The sequence below is a fragment of the Protobothrops mucrosquamatus genome, unplaced genomic scaffold, assembly GCF_001527695.2.
Source record: "Protobothrops mucrosquamatus isolate PMUCROS unplaced genomic scaffold, P.Mucros_1.0 scaffold95, whole genome shotgun sequence".
NCBI classification, from domain to species: Eukaryota; Metazoa; Chordata; class Lepidosauria; order Squamata; family Viperidae; genus Protobothrops; species Protobothrops mucrosquamatus.
In genome coordinates this window covers 794737-815015 of record NW_015386470.1, presented here as the reverse complement: position 1 = coordinate 815015, position 20279 = coordinate 794737, and the positions used below count along the sequence as shown (strand labels likewise).

Below are 20279 nucleotides of genomic sequence, written 5' to 3'. Positions count from 1 at the left end.
ATATATATATATATATATATATATATATATATATATATATATATATATGTACAAATGCATATATATGTACAAATGCATATATATGTACAAATGCAACGGCTACCTGATAGATTTTATCCGGCAACATAGCAGACACCTAGAACCCCGTGAAACACAAAGCAGACCAACAACCACAGCCTGGACAATGCTCCCTTACATCAACGGAGTATCTGAAGCAACAGCACGGATATTGGCACCCTACAATGTCAATGTGGTGCATAAGCCAAGCCAGACGCTGCGTGCTAAAATAATGTGCCCTAAGGAACCTTTGCCAAAGGACAAAAAATCATCAGTGGTGTATAAGGTCAGATGCAATGATTGTCATTGCAACTACATCGGAGAAACTGCAAAGCGACTCAAGACCAGGGTCCATGAACACAGGTTGGTGGCCAGATGACATGATCATCACTTGCAGGTGTGGATGCACATGGCTGACAGCAACCATTTATTTGACCTTGCGGGAGCAGAGACTATTGCCCAAGACCCAATGAAGAGTGGCCGTTTGCTCAAAGAAGCCTGGTTATCAGATGAGTATTTGATTAACCGACATATAGATCTACTGCCGGCTTATCAAACGCTAAGGAAACACGAACAATGGCACAAAAACGTACAGCGAATGCAACAAATACCACTTATATATAGGAGGAAGGAGTATAGGAAAGACCCAGGACACCCACCCATAGAATAGCACAAAACCACAGCGAGCGGAGAGAGGGGGACACCAACACGATCCACCCGGGCAGCAGGAAAGGAACAACAGACCAGTGAGGGCAAAACAGGGCATACGACGGAAGGAATGCCACCGGATGTGATTGCGCAACAACTTACTGAGGCTATAGGACAAGGAAGTCCAGAGGATGATTCGGCAATGACGTTGGATAGCCGCTTACGAGCGGAACAGACGAAGAGAAGGAGGGCAGGAGGAGAAAAAGCGCCAGGATTCAAATGCGCATAGGCAGACGCAACGCGATTAGGAGCAATACGATTGACTAGGAGAATGTACATACATGTACTGGTAGAATGTACATAACTTTCTATAGCACTTAAGAGATTTCCTTTATACAATTACAAGCAAAATGGCCTTTGTATTGATACATTGAGTTCAAGTTACCAGAATTCACATCCATACACAAAAAGTAAAGTGTTCAAAGCTGTCATCAGAAAATTAGCATAATGAACATAGGCCTAGGTTAGAGCTCAGCAGTCTTATTATTTCAGTAGCTTAGGGCAGAGGTCACCAACCTTTTCATGCTGGCGGTCCGGAGGGAAAGGAAGTAGCTGGTGGCCTCGTTTGTGCATGTGTGCAGGCACTAGCCACTGCCTGTGCTAACGCCGCCTGCATTGCAAGCAGGCTGCACAACCCATGCATGTTAGTGGCCCCATTTGTATATGCACGCAGGTGCTAGCTACTGCTTCTGTTCGCCCTGTGCGCATGCGCAAATGGGTCTGTGGTCATTAGCGCGAGTGGAGCTGAATGCATGTACACATCTGCGCACACTGGCCACCTTGTCCTGTGGCCAGTAGGCCATGGCCCATGGACCATAGGTTGGGAACCTCTGGCTTAGGGGACTAAAATCTTTTCCTGGCTCCAACTGTTTCACACTACTTTATTTGGGATAACTGCTTTGTTTCTCTTTAATGATAAAAATTCATACTGACTCTCTAGCAATATAAAGTTTAAACTTAAGGTTTAAATTTTATTGACCTAATACCCTAAACATGGATTATGCATACATTTTTTTTTAAAAAAAAGCTCATGGCACACAAGTATGTCATTCCTTAAATAAATGACACTTTTGCTCATCATTCAATACTGTATCTAATGGTCTTGGGCTATACGGTTCATATTTATTGTAACTAGAACATTCCACAGATTTGGAAACTGTCCAGACATTCAACTATGTTTTTTATCCAGTGTTAGACCAGAAGCAAATTAATGGTGCAATTAAGACTTATCAAGGGTCCTAAATCTTTAAGGACAGATCTGAAAGCAGGATGTCCTGATAACATATTCAAAAGGGATACATAGAAACAAGACTGAAATTTATTGCCAAGGAGCATAAACACAAATGTTCTCCTCTGAGAAATTCAAAGAAACAAGCGATCTTTTTCCTTAAAGGGATTTAGAGTCAGTATAACTTTACACAGCCTGCTGCAAGATTTTGTGCAGATAGGTTTTGATGCTCTATCACAACATTCAGAAATGAGGTGTCCCATAATATGAATCATTCAAAATATTTGGATGGGAGGAGCATGTAAATCTTGCAATCAGACAGTTGATCAATAAATAAGCATGACATCTTCCTTAGTTCTCAAGTAGCATGGAGGCTGCAGATTACTGCATTTAATGACCTCTTAAAATTTTTACTTTCTTTGTTCAACTTTTAAAGTTGAAGGAAGTACTACTCTCATTTAGATGTCCTTGGAGCAGAAGCTCCTCCTCCTCCATGAATTGCACAAATTCTTTTGCTTAAAAAAGGAGTTTGCTAACTTGCATGCTAACTACTCAGAAGTCTAGGATTATCCCATGCAGGATGGACTACACAAAACATCTATTTTTAGAAATCCAGAGGACCTGATTTTAACTCTGGAGTTAGATTTATCACTGCCAAGCTTCAATTGATGCACCAGTTAACCCTATTTCTGAAAAAAAAATGTTTTGGTTGCATTCAGACATGCTTTTTCTACAAATACTAATTACTACAATGCATGTACCAAACACATCCAGAAACTGTAATACATTAAAGATGCAGTTGTGTATTGTTCAGAGGTCATAACCATGCCATCTTTAGCAATTTGAATCTGAAAATACCCCTCTCCCCAAAGCTGCACACTACATATTAAACATATGTACTTTGACCCATTTGGATAAGCAACATTTTTACAATAGTGTAACAACTTAGTCATGGTTTTTATAAGGTCACATTATCTCTCAACTACCACTGAGAGAAATCAAGAGTTTGACCACCTCCTTATCTAAAATCAATCATAAATCATATTATATATATGATTTATAATTGATATTCAGCCTTTTATGAATCAATAAAGCTTACAACCTCTTACTATATTGAACCAGCTTAGTAGCAACAGTAACCATAAATCCTATTTTAACAGACCCTCGGAGCCAAATAATGCTCTTGCCCCAAATTTAACTTTCTGATTTCCACATCATAGTTTACAGTACACCACTGTTGAGAAACAGAAGACTTTTAGAGTTAGAAGAGCATGACCTGAGATTTGGGTGGCATGGATATTTGTGGAATGATAAAATCAAGGTTAATGTAGATTTTAAAAATCACCATGTTAGACATGCTATACTAAGAATATGGAATAGATATACAGTAAATCCAGTTTGTTCCTGAAATACCTTTGTGTTTCTCAGCACAATAAAGTTGTTATATACAAGAAACAATAGGCAAACACAAATGGTTAACATATCATGAGACAATAGAATTCTGTCAAGCAGAATACAAAATAAAATCGAGAACAACTGTTGGCAGAGGGACATAACTATCAATGGTTTTCCTATTTACAGACATCAGAAAGAGCGAAAGAAGACAAAAAGAATTTATGATATTGAATATTGTATGGCTGATTTTGAAACTGGATTGTGTACAAATGATAAACAGATGATTGTTAAAATGCATATGTTAACATGATTATGTGAATTTATAATAGGAGCCAATCAAAAATTGTAAACTTAACTTCAGAGAAATCTCCCCCTATAGCTAATACGCATGACAAAAAGAATTAAATGAATAGGAACATATGTCTGTTTATACTACATTATAATGACTTCAGACAGTGAGGAGTTAAAAGGCTACAAACTTCAATCACTTTAGAAATAGCACCACAAGCTGAGGCTATACTGTAGAAGCACATACAGAAGATAGTTGAGTGTGAGATGAAGGCTAAAGTAGATGGAAGTTAGCATGGACATTGAAATGCTTACACAAATCAAATCTCAGGAAATGTTAATGGAAACATAAATCTGAACAGGGAAATCTTCCCTGAAAGCAAAGACTATGCACTCAGAGAGCAATGAAGGAGAAATCACAACATCTCTGTCTTTGTTTTAAAGAATGTTAAGTTTTGTATCGCTTTGACAGCTTTGCCAGAAAATGTGCTGTAAATTTATTAGCCAAGTATGTTGCAGAAACGGGTATAACAAAGTGAGCTGTTTCCTATTGTGTTTCTCTGACATGCTTCAACTAAATAAACTTTGTCTTGTTCAGCCTTACTGAGATTAAATAAGGATTTAAGTGAGAAAACTATGGAGGGAAAAATGTAACACAATCACACCAACAATACAAGTTTTTGTTTGTTTTGTTTGCTGTTCAAGTTCCCAGTGGAAATTAAAATCAAGATGGTATAATTGATTTTTACTGAAAAACATGTGTTCCCCTCACTTTTTGTAATGGTTATGTGAGATTTCTATTTTACTGTCACAGATAAGTTACTGTTGATTACTATTTTTGGTGAAATGTAAGCTTCCCCCCCCCACTCTAGTTATTTGTAGGATAGCTCTCTGTTAATTTTAAAAAACCCATTATCAGATATATCTGAGGCTTCCAAATTAATCCAAGTCATTTAAACTGAAGTGATTTAAGCAGTGACACAGAAGTCCTTAAAGTGGATGGATCACATTCCATTGTATTACCTCTTGCTGGTGACAGTTACGGATGTATAAGCTGTGCCTGCTTGAATCCCTCGCACAGGGTGGAAGTTAGAAAACCACAGAAGCATTTCTAAGTTCATGATGACATAGAAGGTCTAAGAGAAAGCAATAGATTCCACCCAAAGTCATATGACACACAAATTATGAATGAATTGTGACACGTTTAGGAAATGAACTGGCCTCTTAATTTATTTACATAATGCTCATTTCCTCTTCAGATACAAACTCAATTGTTATAAAGTCTTTTGTCCTAAGGAGAGGAAATTATGTTTAAAGGCCTTGCAAGCACTTGCAGTTAACTTTCTATTATGCACACATTCCATTCAAAAACTTTTAGTCCATCATTAGACCAAAACATAGAGAGCAACTCTACAGAAATTAATATAGGGGTAATATTATAGTGTTTTAAAAGAAAATCAGAGATGTGCGAAGAACATAAGGATTTCCAGGGTGCAGAGAAGACAAGCAAAAGAGGAGGAAGCATAAAGCAAGCCGAGATTGGCAAGGCAGTATTAACTGGTTTGATTATTTTGTGGATGGGATCCTTTCAAATGTTTTAGACCAGTTTGGGGTTTGAATTACAGGAGCAACTAGCATTATGATTATAATAATTTGAGTTATCTAGTATCAAGGAACGCCAAAACTATTGTTCTGAATGCAAAGATCAATGCAACTAACTCCTACGAAACCTATTTTCACTATATAAGACCTCCTATCATCATAGCTCCTAGACTAGGTATTTATGATTCTTCTAGGTCAGTGATGGCGAACCTTTTAGAAACCGAGTGCCAAAACTGCAACCCACAACCCACTTCTTATGTATTGTCGGGTGCCGGGTGGGCGTGGCCCATTGGATGGGTATGGCCCATTGCATGGGCATGACCCATTGGGTGGGTGTGGCTGTGGTGGTAACGGCAGACTGGGTGGGACTAAAAAATTCAATCAATCAATTCCAACTTTGCGAGATCTTTTTTCCCCCCGCAAAAAGTTGAAATTGATTAATTGAACCTCTTTTTTTTGCACACAGCGGCGGAGGCCTAAAGCAAATAGGTTTTATAAAACCCAGCTGAAGGCCTAGGACTGGGGTGACTGCGCACGTGCCCACAGAGAGGGCTCTTTGTGCCACCTGTGGCACTCATGCCATAGGTTCGCCACCACGGCTCTAGGTTGAAATGCTTTGACCTTCTCCTAATAAGGGCATCAAACTTTTTCCCCCTAAGCTATAATAAATAAGTGTTTTTGAAGTAACCACCTGGTCCCACTGCTTCCTTTGTTTATTCCTTTTGCACATTTTTTTGTACTGCTATTTTAATAAGCCTTCAACTGCCATAGTGAAATCTGTTCAAGAAAACATTTGTTTGCTTGCTTTATGGAATAGGCCAAAATCAAAACATGCTTGATTTTGATCATGTGCCATCAAGTCAATGTTAGCAACCACACAGATTTTTTACCAGAAAGACTGGTGTATTTGGGACAACCAAAATTTTGAAGACGTCACTGGGGCAGTTTCAGAAGAATTGATGTCTTAGGACATCAAGCCTTTTGAGGATTATTTACTACTAATCACATCTCTAAGTTATTGTCCAGTTCTACAATGGTATCTCCCAAAATGGCAGAGGTGAGTATTGCATGTGGGAGGTCCTCCCAAAGACCATGGAGTTTGTAACAACTTTATTTTCAGACTTGGGCAAATCTGGAAAAGTAACAAGGACTCAGAAGATAATACTTTATGCTTTCTTATTCTCCTAGTTTGAGGGTGAGGGGAAGATAATGAAACCCAGCAAACAGGAGATACAGATTCATATCTATACTAACTATAATTAAATGCAATGAAACCAAAAGCCTAAGCTGAGTTTAATTAGTTATTGATTAATACATAGCATCTCATATGTCACAGAAAAGCAGGACACATCACCACAATCAGCAAGATCATCTATAACTGAGAATAGGACCAGCATTAAATTAGATCTGAAGAAATGTTTTAAAGAAGATCCATTTTGAGTTCTGACTATCATTAATGTATATGAACAAAACTCATGCTTTATCTTCAGTAGCTTTTCTTTAATTCCAGGAATAATTTTAACAAACTATGTACTCTGAATCACAGTCAAATATTTTTTTCTTGATCCTTATGCCTATTTCAGGGATTTAGCTACACTTCCATGTATAAACAAATTCTGTATTACTAAGCTACGCTTAGTTTAGTTTAGTTTAATTAAATTAGGAGTTGATGACTGTGGATGTCATAAAATGTTCCTTATCTCTCCAGTGATAATTCAAATACTTGTTTTGGGAAATTAGGAGGATAGGAAAATATCATTGGGCGATACCTGTTTTGATGTCTCCACATATCTAAAAGAACTCTGATGGCCAAAGAAATTAAATGTGAAATAGTTGTAATGGTGAGATGCTACAATTATGCCTTTTTGTCTTACCCAAAGGTAAGACAATTGTGAAATCATCGCACCTGAGAAGAATCATGGTTGAATATAACAGCATTTAGGTCACCACAGTTGTAATGCTTGATGAGGTCTTCAGTTGTGTAAGGAGCCTGCCAGCTGCCAGCTCGAAGACTTTCATGTTGTAATAATGTTTGATTCAAAGCAAACAGCACCTGAAACACATTGGAAATACATACAAGTCATTTATATGACAATATAAAGTAAAGAATAAAACATATACAGTACATGGGTTTCATACATTCTTTAGAACAGCCTTTCCTTATCTGATACATTCTAGATATGTTGGTCTATAGCTTTCATAAATGCAACCCAGCATTTTCTTATGGCAATTTTACTTCCATATACTTATTATGAGTCCACCAATTTGGGGAACACTTCTCTAAGATTTCTTCTTTACAGCTCAGAATATTTGTTTTACTACAAAATAAAATAAATGACAGTTTTCAACTCTCGGCTCAGTCTCACTTTCTAGGAGAGGGAAAGCCCATGAACCTCCAAATACTGATGCCTTACATCCAGTGGTGGGATTCAGCCAGTTCACACCACTTTGGCAGAACCGATAGCTAATTTTTTGTTGCCCAGGCCCAGAATGGACTTCTAGAAGCAGCATTCACACAGAGAATCGGTTCACATATTTGAATCTCACTACTGCTTACATCTCTCAGAAGCTGTATTTATCAAAGCCAATTATGACAGATACTTTGGAATAGAGTTGTAGGTCAATGACATCTAATGTGTGGTAGAAAAATTCTTTTAATCCTGTTTAGGATGTGGCTTCTTTTTATGACATTACAAAGAAGTTAACTTGTGCTTACACAGGGAATTTTATTCTTATTCTCATGCAGCAAGCACATCCTCTCACTCCCCATAATAAGCAACTAAGCTAGTTTTATGAGGTGAAAAATTTGGCATATGTGAGAGATGGTTTGATATGCTAAGAGCTGCCTCTGTAATACAGAAACAAGTATGTGCTCCTAGAATCCACAGTTTAGAAAGCTTTACTTAATAGATAGATCAAATTATGACAATGTTACCTATTAAGAGCATTTCATCTACATCTCTTAATTAATTTAATCATCCCTAGATTTAATTTTAGCCAAATGGTAAATTTTCATGAACTTGGCATTTGTGCATATGTGCATACACGCACACATTATACAATCCCTCACAGAAACACAGCTGTAGTAAACTATATGTACAAACATATGTCCTTTACTAAGTAAGTAAATTATATGTACAAACACATGTCCTTTACTAGTTACTTAAAATTGTAATATTGATGGGCTGAAGACTAATTAAATATAAGATCAGCACGCTTATATCTATGTTTGTTCCTCATTAAACCATATAATTGGGAAAATGATGCTGTTGAAATAATGGCAGCCTTTTTAAGACAGCTTACTACCATATCTTATCTTCAGCTCAGTTGCTGGCAGCCCTATCATATGGATCATGTTTGGGAGTGGCATTGTTAATTGAGGTCCTCTTCCCTGAAGCTAATCTCCTTTCTTGAAGTGGAACACAAGATAATTCCTAGGAAGTCAGATTGGAAATTTTAATTTGAGCCACATTGCTAAAGGAATTTAAAAGACTAAAATGACCAACTCTTTTTTTTGGGGGGGGGGGAGTAAGTAACATATGTACAGGCAGTCCTTGACTTACAACAATTTGTTTAATCAGTTCATTTTAAGTTACAGTGGCACTGGAAAAAGTTACTTATGGCTATTTTTCACACTTATGACCTTTGCAGCATCTCTGTGGTCACGTGATCAAAATTCAGAGTCCTGGCAACTGACTCATATTTATGACGGTTGCAGTGTCCTGGGGTCATGTAGTCACCTTTTGTGAACCTTTTGTGAACTTCTGACAAGCAAAGTCAATGGAGAAGCCAGATTCACTTAACCACTGTGTTGTTAACTTAACAACTGCAGTGATTCACTTAACAACTGTCATAAAATGGGGCAAAACTCACTTAACAAATGTCTCGCTTAGCAACAGAAATTTTGGGCTCAATTGTGGTCATAGGCTGAGGAGTATCTTATAGTATATTATTATTTTTTAGATCTGGGCTAAATTTATTTATCTCTGATAACATCCTCAGGTCTTTTTAAGCAATATTAAATAAAAATATGATTGTTCATGTAGGTAGAGTTTCGGGCACTTTCTGAATTTCAAAAATGCCAAAATTGATCATATGCATAATGGTGGATAATTATGAGAACTTCACTACATTAGGGGCATATCCTGAATCTGTTTTTCACATGTTTGTCCCACAGCAACAGTGCACCAACAGCTGTCTGAATAAAATCCAGGTTACCTTGGGTGATAAAAATGTTAAATTGTACAACTGAAATAATAGATAACATGTCTGGAAAAAAGTTTAACATTTAGACACTGTAACATCTCCCGAACAATCATTTTTGCTTGAGGTTTTTATAAGTCCAGAATACAGAATCCCCAGGAAATCCTCAGATGAGCTATTTCCTCTCCAGCCTGCAAGCCTCAAAAGGTAAATCTTTTAAACCTATTCTTTTTGCAGCAGGTTTAGATTAAAAAGATGCTAATCTCATATTTCACAGGTCATGGAAAAAATTTGTAGCGTAGACTTAGATTTGGACTTCTGAGAAGGGCAATTTTCAGAGGAACTGTAACCGAAAGATCCCCAAAACTTTCCATCAATATATTTTTAGGAATGTCAAACAACCTGAGCATTTTCATGATCTACCTTTAAATATATTTTGGATTATTTTTGCTACTTTATATTTTTTGGAGAATATTCATTATATCTTTATTACAGAATGACATTCTTCACATTCCATGTGTCACAGGGTAGTTTTCCAATTTTTAACCTGGGCTATTTTTAGATAAGTTATTAGATTTCTAAAGCATGTAACAAAAATAACAAAAATAAGGCAACAGTGTTCAAAAGATTTATGTGCAATGCTCAGAGAAAAAGAATGGGGTTTGTTCTGCTTTTGACCCTTGCTTATTCTGCTAGTGGACATTGTTAGTAAGAGGTATATAAAAATATGATAATTTGGGAAAAGGACATTTTCGAACTACTGAAAAAACTCAATTCCTGTGCATAATAAACAATATTTGGTTATCACAAAAATGTTCACTTTTTCTATACTTTCCTAAGCTATTCTCAGTCAGTTCTTTTGTTGATTTTGACAATGTGAAGCTCTAAAGAGCTAAATCTAAAGCTATTTGTAATGTTGTCTTTTCTAAGGAAAGCATGGTTTTATTACACAACAAAGCCTTCAATTCCAAATCAAATCAAATTGTCATTGCATTGGTTTCATAAATGGAGTAAATAGCTTTTTAAACAGCTAGTCATTTCTCTTTGAGAATATTTGAGGCATCTTAACTTTGTAAAACTAGCCAAGATTTTCTTAATATGAGATACCTTTAGAAAATCTGCTGTTGGTTCTGTTACTGATCCTTTCTCTCTTTTCCTCTCTTTAACATATGTATGAATCAGCAATGTTTAATCCAGCAATTCTTTGTGTCTAATTTGTAAAAAAAATCTGTTTATTTACAACCAACGACTAATGATTTATTTGTTTCAATTTATTTGCTTTAGAGCATGGGTGTCAAACTCCCCACGTCATGTGACGTGTCGCAATGTATCGTGACTTTCTTTGCATTGCTGGAACTGGGTGGGCATGGCCTCCATATGATGCAACTGGCCCACGAGCTGGCAGTTTGACACCCCTGCTCTAATGGTACACAACATTTCCTTCACTATTGTTATACCACAACAATAACTCTTTGATTTAGTGACCTTTCATGGTTTAGGGAGGACTTACCTAGTTCTCCACGATCCCAGTTATAATCCAACATCTTAGCCAATATTTACTCAAGATAATCTGCATTCTTCTAAAAGATCACTAGCATTGCTTTTCATGCATTAATGGCCAAAAGAGGAAGCTTTCTTTAGCTATTTCAGAATTCCCGCACTGAGCAGAAGGATGGATTCAATGATCCTAGTAGCCTTTCTAACGCCAAGGTTTTATTATGGCAGTAAAGGTGACAAAAACACAAAGGATTATATAAGGAATAAACATATTTTACTTAAAAATATTTTTAAAATGTGCAAAATAGAAAGGAATACTAGAATCATTTAAGGTTGAGCACAAAATGCAGTGTTGGTTGATATGATGTGAAATCAAATTAGCTGTGTGAATTTCATATATTAATTTTGCTGTTGAAGATTAATTGGTTTTTGTAAATGTTTAGATTCTTTTGAATGATTATTAATGTTTGGAAAATAACAGGATAGGAGCTCTATTGTTCATATTATTTCTGGCATCTGTTGTAACATTGTCCCTCTCTTATTTTTTCCCCCATTTCCATTTGGAACAGAAAATATTGCTGTAATCAAAGCTCTTTTAAATATATTACAGATAGGTTATGCAGGTATGTTTTCCCAAGAGACTGTACTTTTTAGGAGGAAATAATCCATATTCACCAGACCACAGACTTTCCCATATTTATAAAAGCATACATAAATCAGTTTTAAATTAGTTCTGACCAAAGCCTTTCAAATTACCCTATTTTCATTCAGAGATCTCACACTTCCCTAAAATTTGCAAAATTTCTTAGAGAAAATTAGGGCATCTAGCCAGTTTAGATTTCAGTACTAAATGTATCCTGGGGAAATGAAGTCAGCTACAGTTGGCTTCTGAAAGCCATCTACTTGGCAAGAAAAGATGCCTCAAAGGCAATTATTCATGCATGGTTCAATATCGGTAAAGACAGAGTCTGTTCTGTAGCAAGCCAAGGTTGTCTCAGGTTGCCTATTTGGAGTAGGCAGAGGAATAAGCATTCAGACATTCTTCAGTTCCTTTATTCCTGTTTTTTTCCATTATCTATTCTTGAGTCAGTCTCTCAATACCCCTTTATATATCTCTCTAATGCAGGGGTTTTCAAACTGGGCCCTTTTATGACTTGTGGACTTCAACTCTCAGAATTCCTCAGCCAGCATGCCTGGCTGAGGAATTCTGAGAGTTGAAGTCCACAAGTCATAAAAGGACCCAGTTTGAAGACCCCTGCTCTACTTTTTAAATCATCAACTACTAGTTTGCCATTTTTAAAGAGGTTTTTTTTTATGTTACCTTTATTATCTCATAAATAATTGAAGGTGGTGAACATATCTGTTACCTTTTTTCTCTTTTTTTCTGTTTTCCTCACAACAGCAACCTTGTGAGATGGAGATTGGGCTGAGAGAGAATGACTGGCCCAAAGTCACACAGCTGGCTTTCATACCTAAGGTGGGATTAGAACTCACCGATTCCTGGTTTCTAGCCTGGTGCCTTAATCAGTGGAACAAATTGGCTCTCAATTTTTACATTGTAAGATAAATCAATAATTTTTAGTAATATTTTAATAAGATTTTGTTATTATTCTTTTAAATTTGCTGGTCATTGACCAAATAAATAAATACTAAATACTGAGTCTAAAATATTTCCCAGCATATGTATATTTCATCCACAGATGTCCAGAAGGGGTGGAGACAATGGAGGACAAGTGATGAAATATGTTGAGATATTGCTATGGAAACTCCACCTGTTACACACTTATAACATCTCCATGAAACTGCAAATGGCAAAACTACAAATGGAAAAGTATCACAATGTGGTTTCATCATTTGGCATCATGATACCTTCATTAAAAAAAATGCTTGGGGCATGATCCAGGAAGATTCAATTTTACTCATCTGTAGAATCAGACCATTGCTAGTGGAAAAAGTGTTTTAAAATGTTTATATGCTTTGTGAAATATCTCTTGCAAATGCTTTGCACAACTTCAAGTTTTAATCAGACAGGAGGGTAAAACTATTTAATAGCTGACTGGGGATTTACAGTTAAAAGTTATGTAAATGGAAATTTTGTTTTTTTTTTCCTCGCTCCACTTTTTTTTCTTGCTCCATTTACTCCTTTTGAGAATATGTCCCTGGTGTGCTAATCAAAAGCCAAGGATAGCCATGCTCAGAAAAAGTTGCACAGGTAAACCATGACTTATAACCAATATTTACTGACTCTTTGAAGTTATAATAGCACTGAAAAAAGTGACTTTACAATTGGTCCTTACACAAATGATCATCACCTCCAACACTGGAATTTTTTAAGAAGAGATTGGAAAAAATTTGTCTGAAATGGTATAGGGTTTCCTGCCTGAGCAGGGGGTTGGACTAGAAGACCTCCAAGTCCCTTCCAACTTTGTTATTCTGTTATTTTTATAGCGTCTATTATTATTACAGCATCTCCATGGTCACATGATCAAAATTTGGGTGCTTGGCAACTGACATGCATTTATGACGGTTGAAGTGTCCCCGGGTCATTTGATTGTCATTTCTGCTCTTGTAGCCAGCTTCCAACAAAAAGTCAATGGAGGAAGTCAGATCACTTAATAACCATGTGATTCACTTAACATCCACAGCAAAAAATTCATAAGATTGCATGTGCCTCACTTAACTTGCTTAATGATGCAAGTTCCAGTCCGAATTTTGGTCATAAGTCAAGGACTATTTTTACATTCATTGCACATGGACTAATATGATATAAATCAGTCAAATTCCTATATATCCTTCAAATGACACCAAATGTTCAAGCTGTTTGATGTTCGCTAAATCCTATAATTCCATAAACTTCCTGAACACGGTTAGTTTTGCTTTTCCATCCCTTACTCACTTCATGTTCTGACAGGAGGTTGATGCACTTTGAAAGCCACCTTCACAAGGTCAGTGTCAAGGAAACAAACCCACAAACAACTGGCCCAGGGGAAGCTCCTTAAAAGCTTCCACCGGTGTCAGCGAAAAAGCCTGTCTGAAACCTACATCCTATAATGACAAAAGGGTTTAGTTGCTTTGAAGGGACAATGAAGGAAGTAAAAAACCATGAAATTATCTTCTAGAATTGTTGTTTGCAAAATCATGCCCTCTGTTAAAATTGCTCATGAAAGCCTTACACATAGTTGGTTCCATATGTACTCAAAACCTCATTGTTATTACTGTTGAAAGGCAGGAGTAGTTAATAGGCTGTGGTTTGGCAGTGACCCGGGGAGACCTTAAGACCTAGATTTTTCCTTTCAAATTGCTAATTAACGAGTTTAATAATAAAATGGTTTGAATTTGACCAAAGAACTCACTTTAACCGCTGTATATCCTTTGGTGCTATTGGTTATAAGCCTTGGAATTAAATGTTAGTGCCAACAAAATGCAGCCACAAATTTTTGGCTGGTTACTGGGTATGCCCTCTGAAGCAGGCTGAAAAGTGATACTAAACCTTGTGCACATTCTTGTTAGTTCCAGTTGGGTTTTCATGTTCCACCACCAGTGGTGATGGAGAGGCTTGTTTGAAAGAATGCAAAATGTGCAAGGAGTAGAAAAATACTTATTAACAGGAGATAACTTTTCCCTTCTCACAAGATGAATAACCTAATACTCAGGAAATGCCTGTAGAGAATTTTGAAGTACAGGTAGTCCTCGGGTTATGACCATTTGTTCAGCAACCATTCAAAGTTATGATGGTGTTAAACAAAGGGATGTATGGTTGGTCCTAAAGTTCTGGCTGTTGCAGCACCCCCATAGTCACGTGAACCAAATTAAAGTGCTTGGCAACTAGCTTGCACTTACACCTAGTTGTAGAGTCCTGTGGTCTGATGATCATCATTTGCAATCTTGACCTTGACTTTTAATCCACAGGGAAGCCAGTGAGGAAGGTCACAAGTCATTCAGGTAAGTCTCCCTCATATCTGGCCTTTCTTCACTTGCATGCACCCCCACCCTTTCGCTCATATTTACTCCATGTCCTCTTTCCCTGACCTTCCTGAACTTGCATTACACCACAACACATCCTCCCCCAAGTCATGCATATCCTATGCTGCACCATCCAGGGCCTGTCCTACACCTTTGTGGCACTCCCCCACTTTTGATTTGAGATTTCTTCTGCTTCCCGCCTCACAAGCCCACACTTCTAGAATTATGACAACAACCAGTATTGCCTGCATTGACATTGCTAGGTGATGTGGTCATGTGACATCACACTAGCGATGGCAATTTGGATTGCAATTGCAGCTATAGCCCAAAGAGTACTTGTGAGGGTCTGAATAAGATAGAACTCCAGCAGCACACATGTGTTGCTCATTTGAGCTCATCCTAGCTCCTTCAGAATGGCATACCATGAATCAGAAGTGGTGTGTGTAAACCAGAGTAATCTAGTAAACAACATAATTCAGACTGTTGGGAAGGGTAATTCGGAGAGATGATGTAAAGAGCACCTCGGCTGAAAGTAGATGTACAGATTTAGTCTTATTTAAATGCCACAATCTTCAAAAAAAATCTTTATGCAGGGCTACCAAATCTGGGCTGCCAATATCCAGATGTCCTCCAAATATGGTTTCCATACGTACGTACATACAAACATACATACATATATGCTATACATATATATATGCTAAATAGCTTGGATTTATAGTGAATAAAATTTAAATACTTATTAAATAACACATGGATTTCGTAGGCAAGGCAAACCACCTGGTCTGAACTATGTTATCTATTTGTCTCTGAAGAGATTTTATCACTTATATTTGCTATTACTTTAGATATTATAATGGATTTATAAGAAGAGTCAATGCAAATTTATTGAGCAGCTCATCTTAGTGATAATCTAAACCATAATTTGATCTCTGGGAATTGACTTAGATTATGTAAATTCAATTGTTATCATTTGCACACTATCATTTATGGATGTTCACGTTATTTAAATAAACCATAGTTAAATAACTATATAACCTTTAACTGTAGTTAAATTTGAATAAACTATAGTTTATTCAGTAAACTATGCTTAAGAAATCCAAAGCTTAGCATAGTTTATAAATCTGACCTGGTTAATACAATCCACAGAGGGTTTTACGCTAAACCATAAAGTGATTTGGTTTAGAATGTTAAGCAAATTTAACTACAGTTCTGCCCCTTTTAAACCATGTTTTATCACTTAGAGGTGAATCCAATCAATTGTGGTTTATTTGGCAAAGCAAGCCAAGGCTTACTACAATTTGTGAGCCCAATCATTGGTCTAGGCCAGACATGTCAAACTCGCGACGTCACATGATGTTTCGCAACGTATCGGAGCTTTTTCCCCATTACCGGCAATGGGGTAGGCGTGGTTTCCTCATGACGCAGTTTGACACCCCTGGTCTAGGCTATAATGAGGCTGATCTGGTTTTAGTTAAGAGTGTTATGCATGTTTTTTTTGTATAGTAAACAAGTTTTCTTTGGCTGAGAATATGTAAAGCCAATTACTTGTTTTATTGTCTACTAAGTATATTAGGATTTTATATAAATATCAGTGGCAACTTTCCTTTTGGAGAAACAGCAGGACATGCTAAATTTTTTTAGAACTGTGGAATGAGAAGAAGAGATTAAAATTTGTTCAGGTTCCCCACAATTATTTTTAGATCAATAGATGCACCATCCCGTTTAATGTATCTATCAATAATTATGTATTACAAACAAGATTTCACAGCAGCATAGAGAAATCTGAAATCTTGCTGAGCAAATGTGTGAAGACAGTCTCTGCTATAAAGTACAGGTAGTCCTTGACTTATGACGTCAATTGAACAAAAAATTTTTATTGCTAAGTGAAACATTTGTTAAGTGAGTTTGCCCCATTTTATGACCTTTCTTGCCACAGTTGTTAAGTGAATCACTGTAGTTGTTAAATTAGTCCAACTGTTGTTAAGTGAATCTGGCTTCCTCATTTACTGCTTGTCAGAGGATTGCAAGAGAAGATCATGTGATCCCGGGACACTGCAACTGTCATAAATATGAGTCAGTTGCCAAGTGTCTGAATTTTGATCACATGACCATGGGAATACCACAACAAGCTGGTCATAAACCACTTTTTTTCAGCGCTGTTGTGACTTTGAAGGTCACTAAATGAACTGTTGTAAGTCAAGGAGTACCTGCAGACACATCTTTGCTACTGCAGGTTCAGACCTTGAAGGTGTGAGATTCCCCCAAACAAGACCCGAATGAGAAGCATCAATAAGGAAGCTTCTGAGACACAAAAGGCACAGACTCTCCTCATTTCTGTACACTCCTTGCTTAATAGGAAAAGGTATGCAGAAAAAATATAAAAGCAACTCAACTATTCCCCTATGATAATAAGACTCCAAAATCAGTGTTTCTTGTTTCTACTAGTAAACTTGGTATAAAATTTCTAAGAGGCTTGAGGGGGAGGAGGCGGTGGACATTTTGAGGTTAAAAAAATTTCCCACAAAACAATTACTAATTTGTACGCAACAGTCAAAATAGCTTTCTGACAAGCATGCTTTTTAATGGTTTATTCTGTGCTGTGTTTGCCTAAACTAGTTCCTGTCTCAATTAACTCTAAAGGCAAATAGGATATAATAATTACGGCACTGAGGTCAATGTTTCAATAGCATTGTCTTATAACATACGTTTACTAGGAAGTCACTCCAATTAATTTTTACAGTGTCTTGAGCTAGGAATTAGTATGAAAGACAGATCAGGGTTTTAAAAGCATATTGTATTTCCATATAATCATCAGAAGTTGAACCTAACTCTGTGGAATTTAACTAACTATTGTATCTCCATGACCTTGAAATGATGAGAACTCCAACTCTCATTGCTGTCTAGAGGTTATCTGGATTTTTGCAACCCAAGATACACTAGGTTGTTTGAAGCTACACACGGTTCTACTGCAGACATTCTGATGAATATGAATCTGTTGGCCACAGATTTATATTTAGTATATCTTTGATCCTAATTGCTCCACGTTCTCACAATAATAGCATCCCAAAAGATTGTTAGCCTCACAGTAAAAATTGGAATCTGACACTTAAAAATCAAAACTTGTGTGTAATCATCCAATAAATTTTGGATTAACTTTTATATTACACAGAGCACACAAAATTATCTTGAAAAACATGTGAAGGGGAACAAGTATTCCAATAATGCTATTTTATATTTCATCAGGATAGTATACAAAAACATCAGAATATGTTTACTATCACATCCTTGATATATGGGGAAAAACTATATCCAGCTGAACAATCTCTGTAGTTTAATAAGTATCCGGTTGAAGAGTTCAATGGATCACATCCAATTTTTTTTCTTGGATCTTTTAAAGCAAAACAATTAATCAAACCCTCTTAAGTATCTTGACCTTTGAAGTGTATATGCTGCAGATAAACTTGAACAGAAAATATGCATGATATTGCAATCATGCTTTATATTCAGTTCTGAATTTGTTCTACTTGCATTTGCAGTACTTATTTTTAATTTGCTGTTACATTATACAACAATCAAAGAATATCTTTCCCTTTAGTCAGGATAGGAAGCCAAAAGATTGTTAGATAAATTCAAAACCTGTAATTTTGTTTAACACAAAAGTGATTTCTTATGGTATGTGCATTACTATAGAAGTATTTGCATAATAGTACAATGTTGTGCTTTTTCGCAAATTAACTCCTTCCATAAAAGAACTTGATCCAGCCAAAGTTATCCTATTTATCTTTGTCCTTTATTTTATGCAATAATATAGCAAAGCTATAACTCTGCCCACTGCCAGGAGTTCGATCCTGACCGATTCAAGTCTTCCATCCTTCTGAGGTCAGTAAAATGAAGACCAGATTGCTGGGGGCAATATGCTGACTCTGTAAACCACTCAGAGACCTGTAAAGCACTGTGGAGTGGTATATAAGTCTAAATGCTATTGCTATTCATATTAAAATGGCCCAATATAACACTGATACGTTTTTGGAGTAACAATGTACTTTAGAATCTGGTAAATTACATCTACAGAAAAATCAGTGTGTATATTTCTTCAGTGTACAAGCATACATAAATTCTGAGACCGAGTTTGGTCTAATTGTTAAGGTGCCAGGCTTGAAAGCAGGAGACCCTGAGTTCAAGTACTGCCTTACCCATGAAAATCAGCTGGCTGACCTTAGGCCAGTCAGTCTCTCTCAGCCCAACTCACCTCACAGAGTTGTTGTGGGGAAAACAGCAAGAAAAAAAATGTGTTGAATATATTTGCCACCTTGAGTTATTTGTAAAAATAATAAAGGCGGGATATAAATAAATAAATTTTACCCGTGCCAATAAATCGCCATCATCTAAGTCTTCGCTGGAGGAGAGTAAAAGACTATAGACACTGAGGTAACGTTGCTATTTTTCAAAATGGCCTGGAGGAGACTCAGTGGGGACTTTGATTTAGATAATCAAATGCTTGGATAAACACAACTGCTATTTATAAAGAAGATTCTGGCTAGGGCATTTTAAGGGAAACTGATAACTAGGAATTTCAGGCAAGGGAGGCTTTGCTGCACAGTTTACAAAGACCATAGTAAACTTCTGTTTACATAATGGCTTAAAACAATCCAGATTCACTAACTCCACATGGAGTTATTTATGCTACTGATTTAAGCTTTTTTCATAAGAGAAGAAACTTCACAAGCAAGTATACCAAACCTACTTGAGAAACTACTAACATAACCACAGGCTCAGCTTTTAATTAAGTCAAATTGCATCGTGTGTGCATTTGTGTCCATCTACCAGAGAAAAGAAAGCATTCCTAAAAGTTTAATTAGTTCACAGTGTTTGGGAAATCAAGACTGAAATTTGACAGAGTCAATCAAAAGCAATTTAATATACTTAGAAAAATCAAAATGTAGGTCAGTAGCAAAACGTTTGAAAAGAAATGATGGTTTTATTGAAGCTGCCATCCCCTTCAAGAAGAGAATAATTATATGTATGACCAACAATATAAATTAATTGTAATTCTAGCAAACTATAAATTGAATTGAATAGATCTGTATTAATGTTCTGAAGCTATTATTATTATTATTATTATTATTATTATTATTATTATTATTATTATTATTATTATTATTATTATTACTACTATTATCATCATTGCACAGTCAGCCAGATGTTCAGACTGGATTTGGCATTTTGTCTACCTATCGAGTCCTTACCAAGGACCTGGGATAGGCAGACGTGGATGTTTGATGGTATTACAGATATCGTCGCAGGATGGAAGCAGTTCCTAGTAAGGCTGCCTTTTGCA

At 36.5% G+C, this 20279-nt stretch overlaps 1 protein-coding gene across 1 annotated transcript in view; it reads right to left on the bottom strand.

The window, feature by feature from the left end:
• Positions 1-20279, bottom strand: part of TRABD2B (TraB domain containing 2B) — a 212549-nt gene that overhangs the window by 58650 nt on the left and 133620 nt on the right. Inside the window, 1 exon segment of the mRNA XM_029283451.1 lies at positions 7185-7331. Coding sequence (XP_029139284.1) covers positions 7185-7331 — 147 coding nt within the window.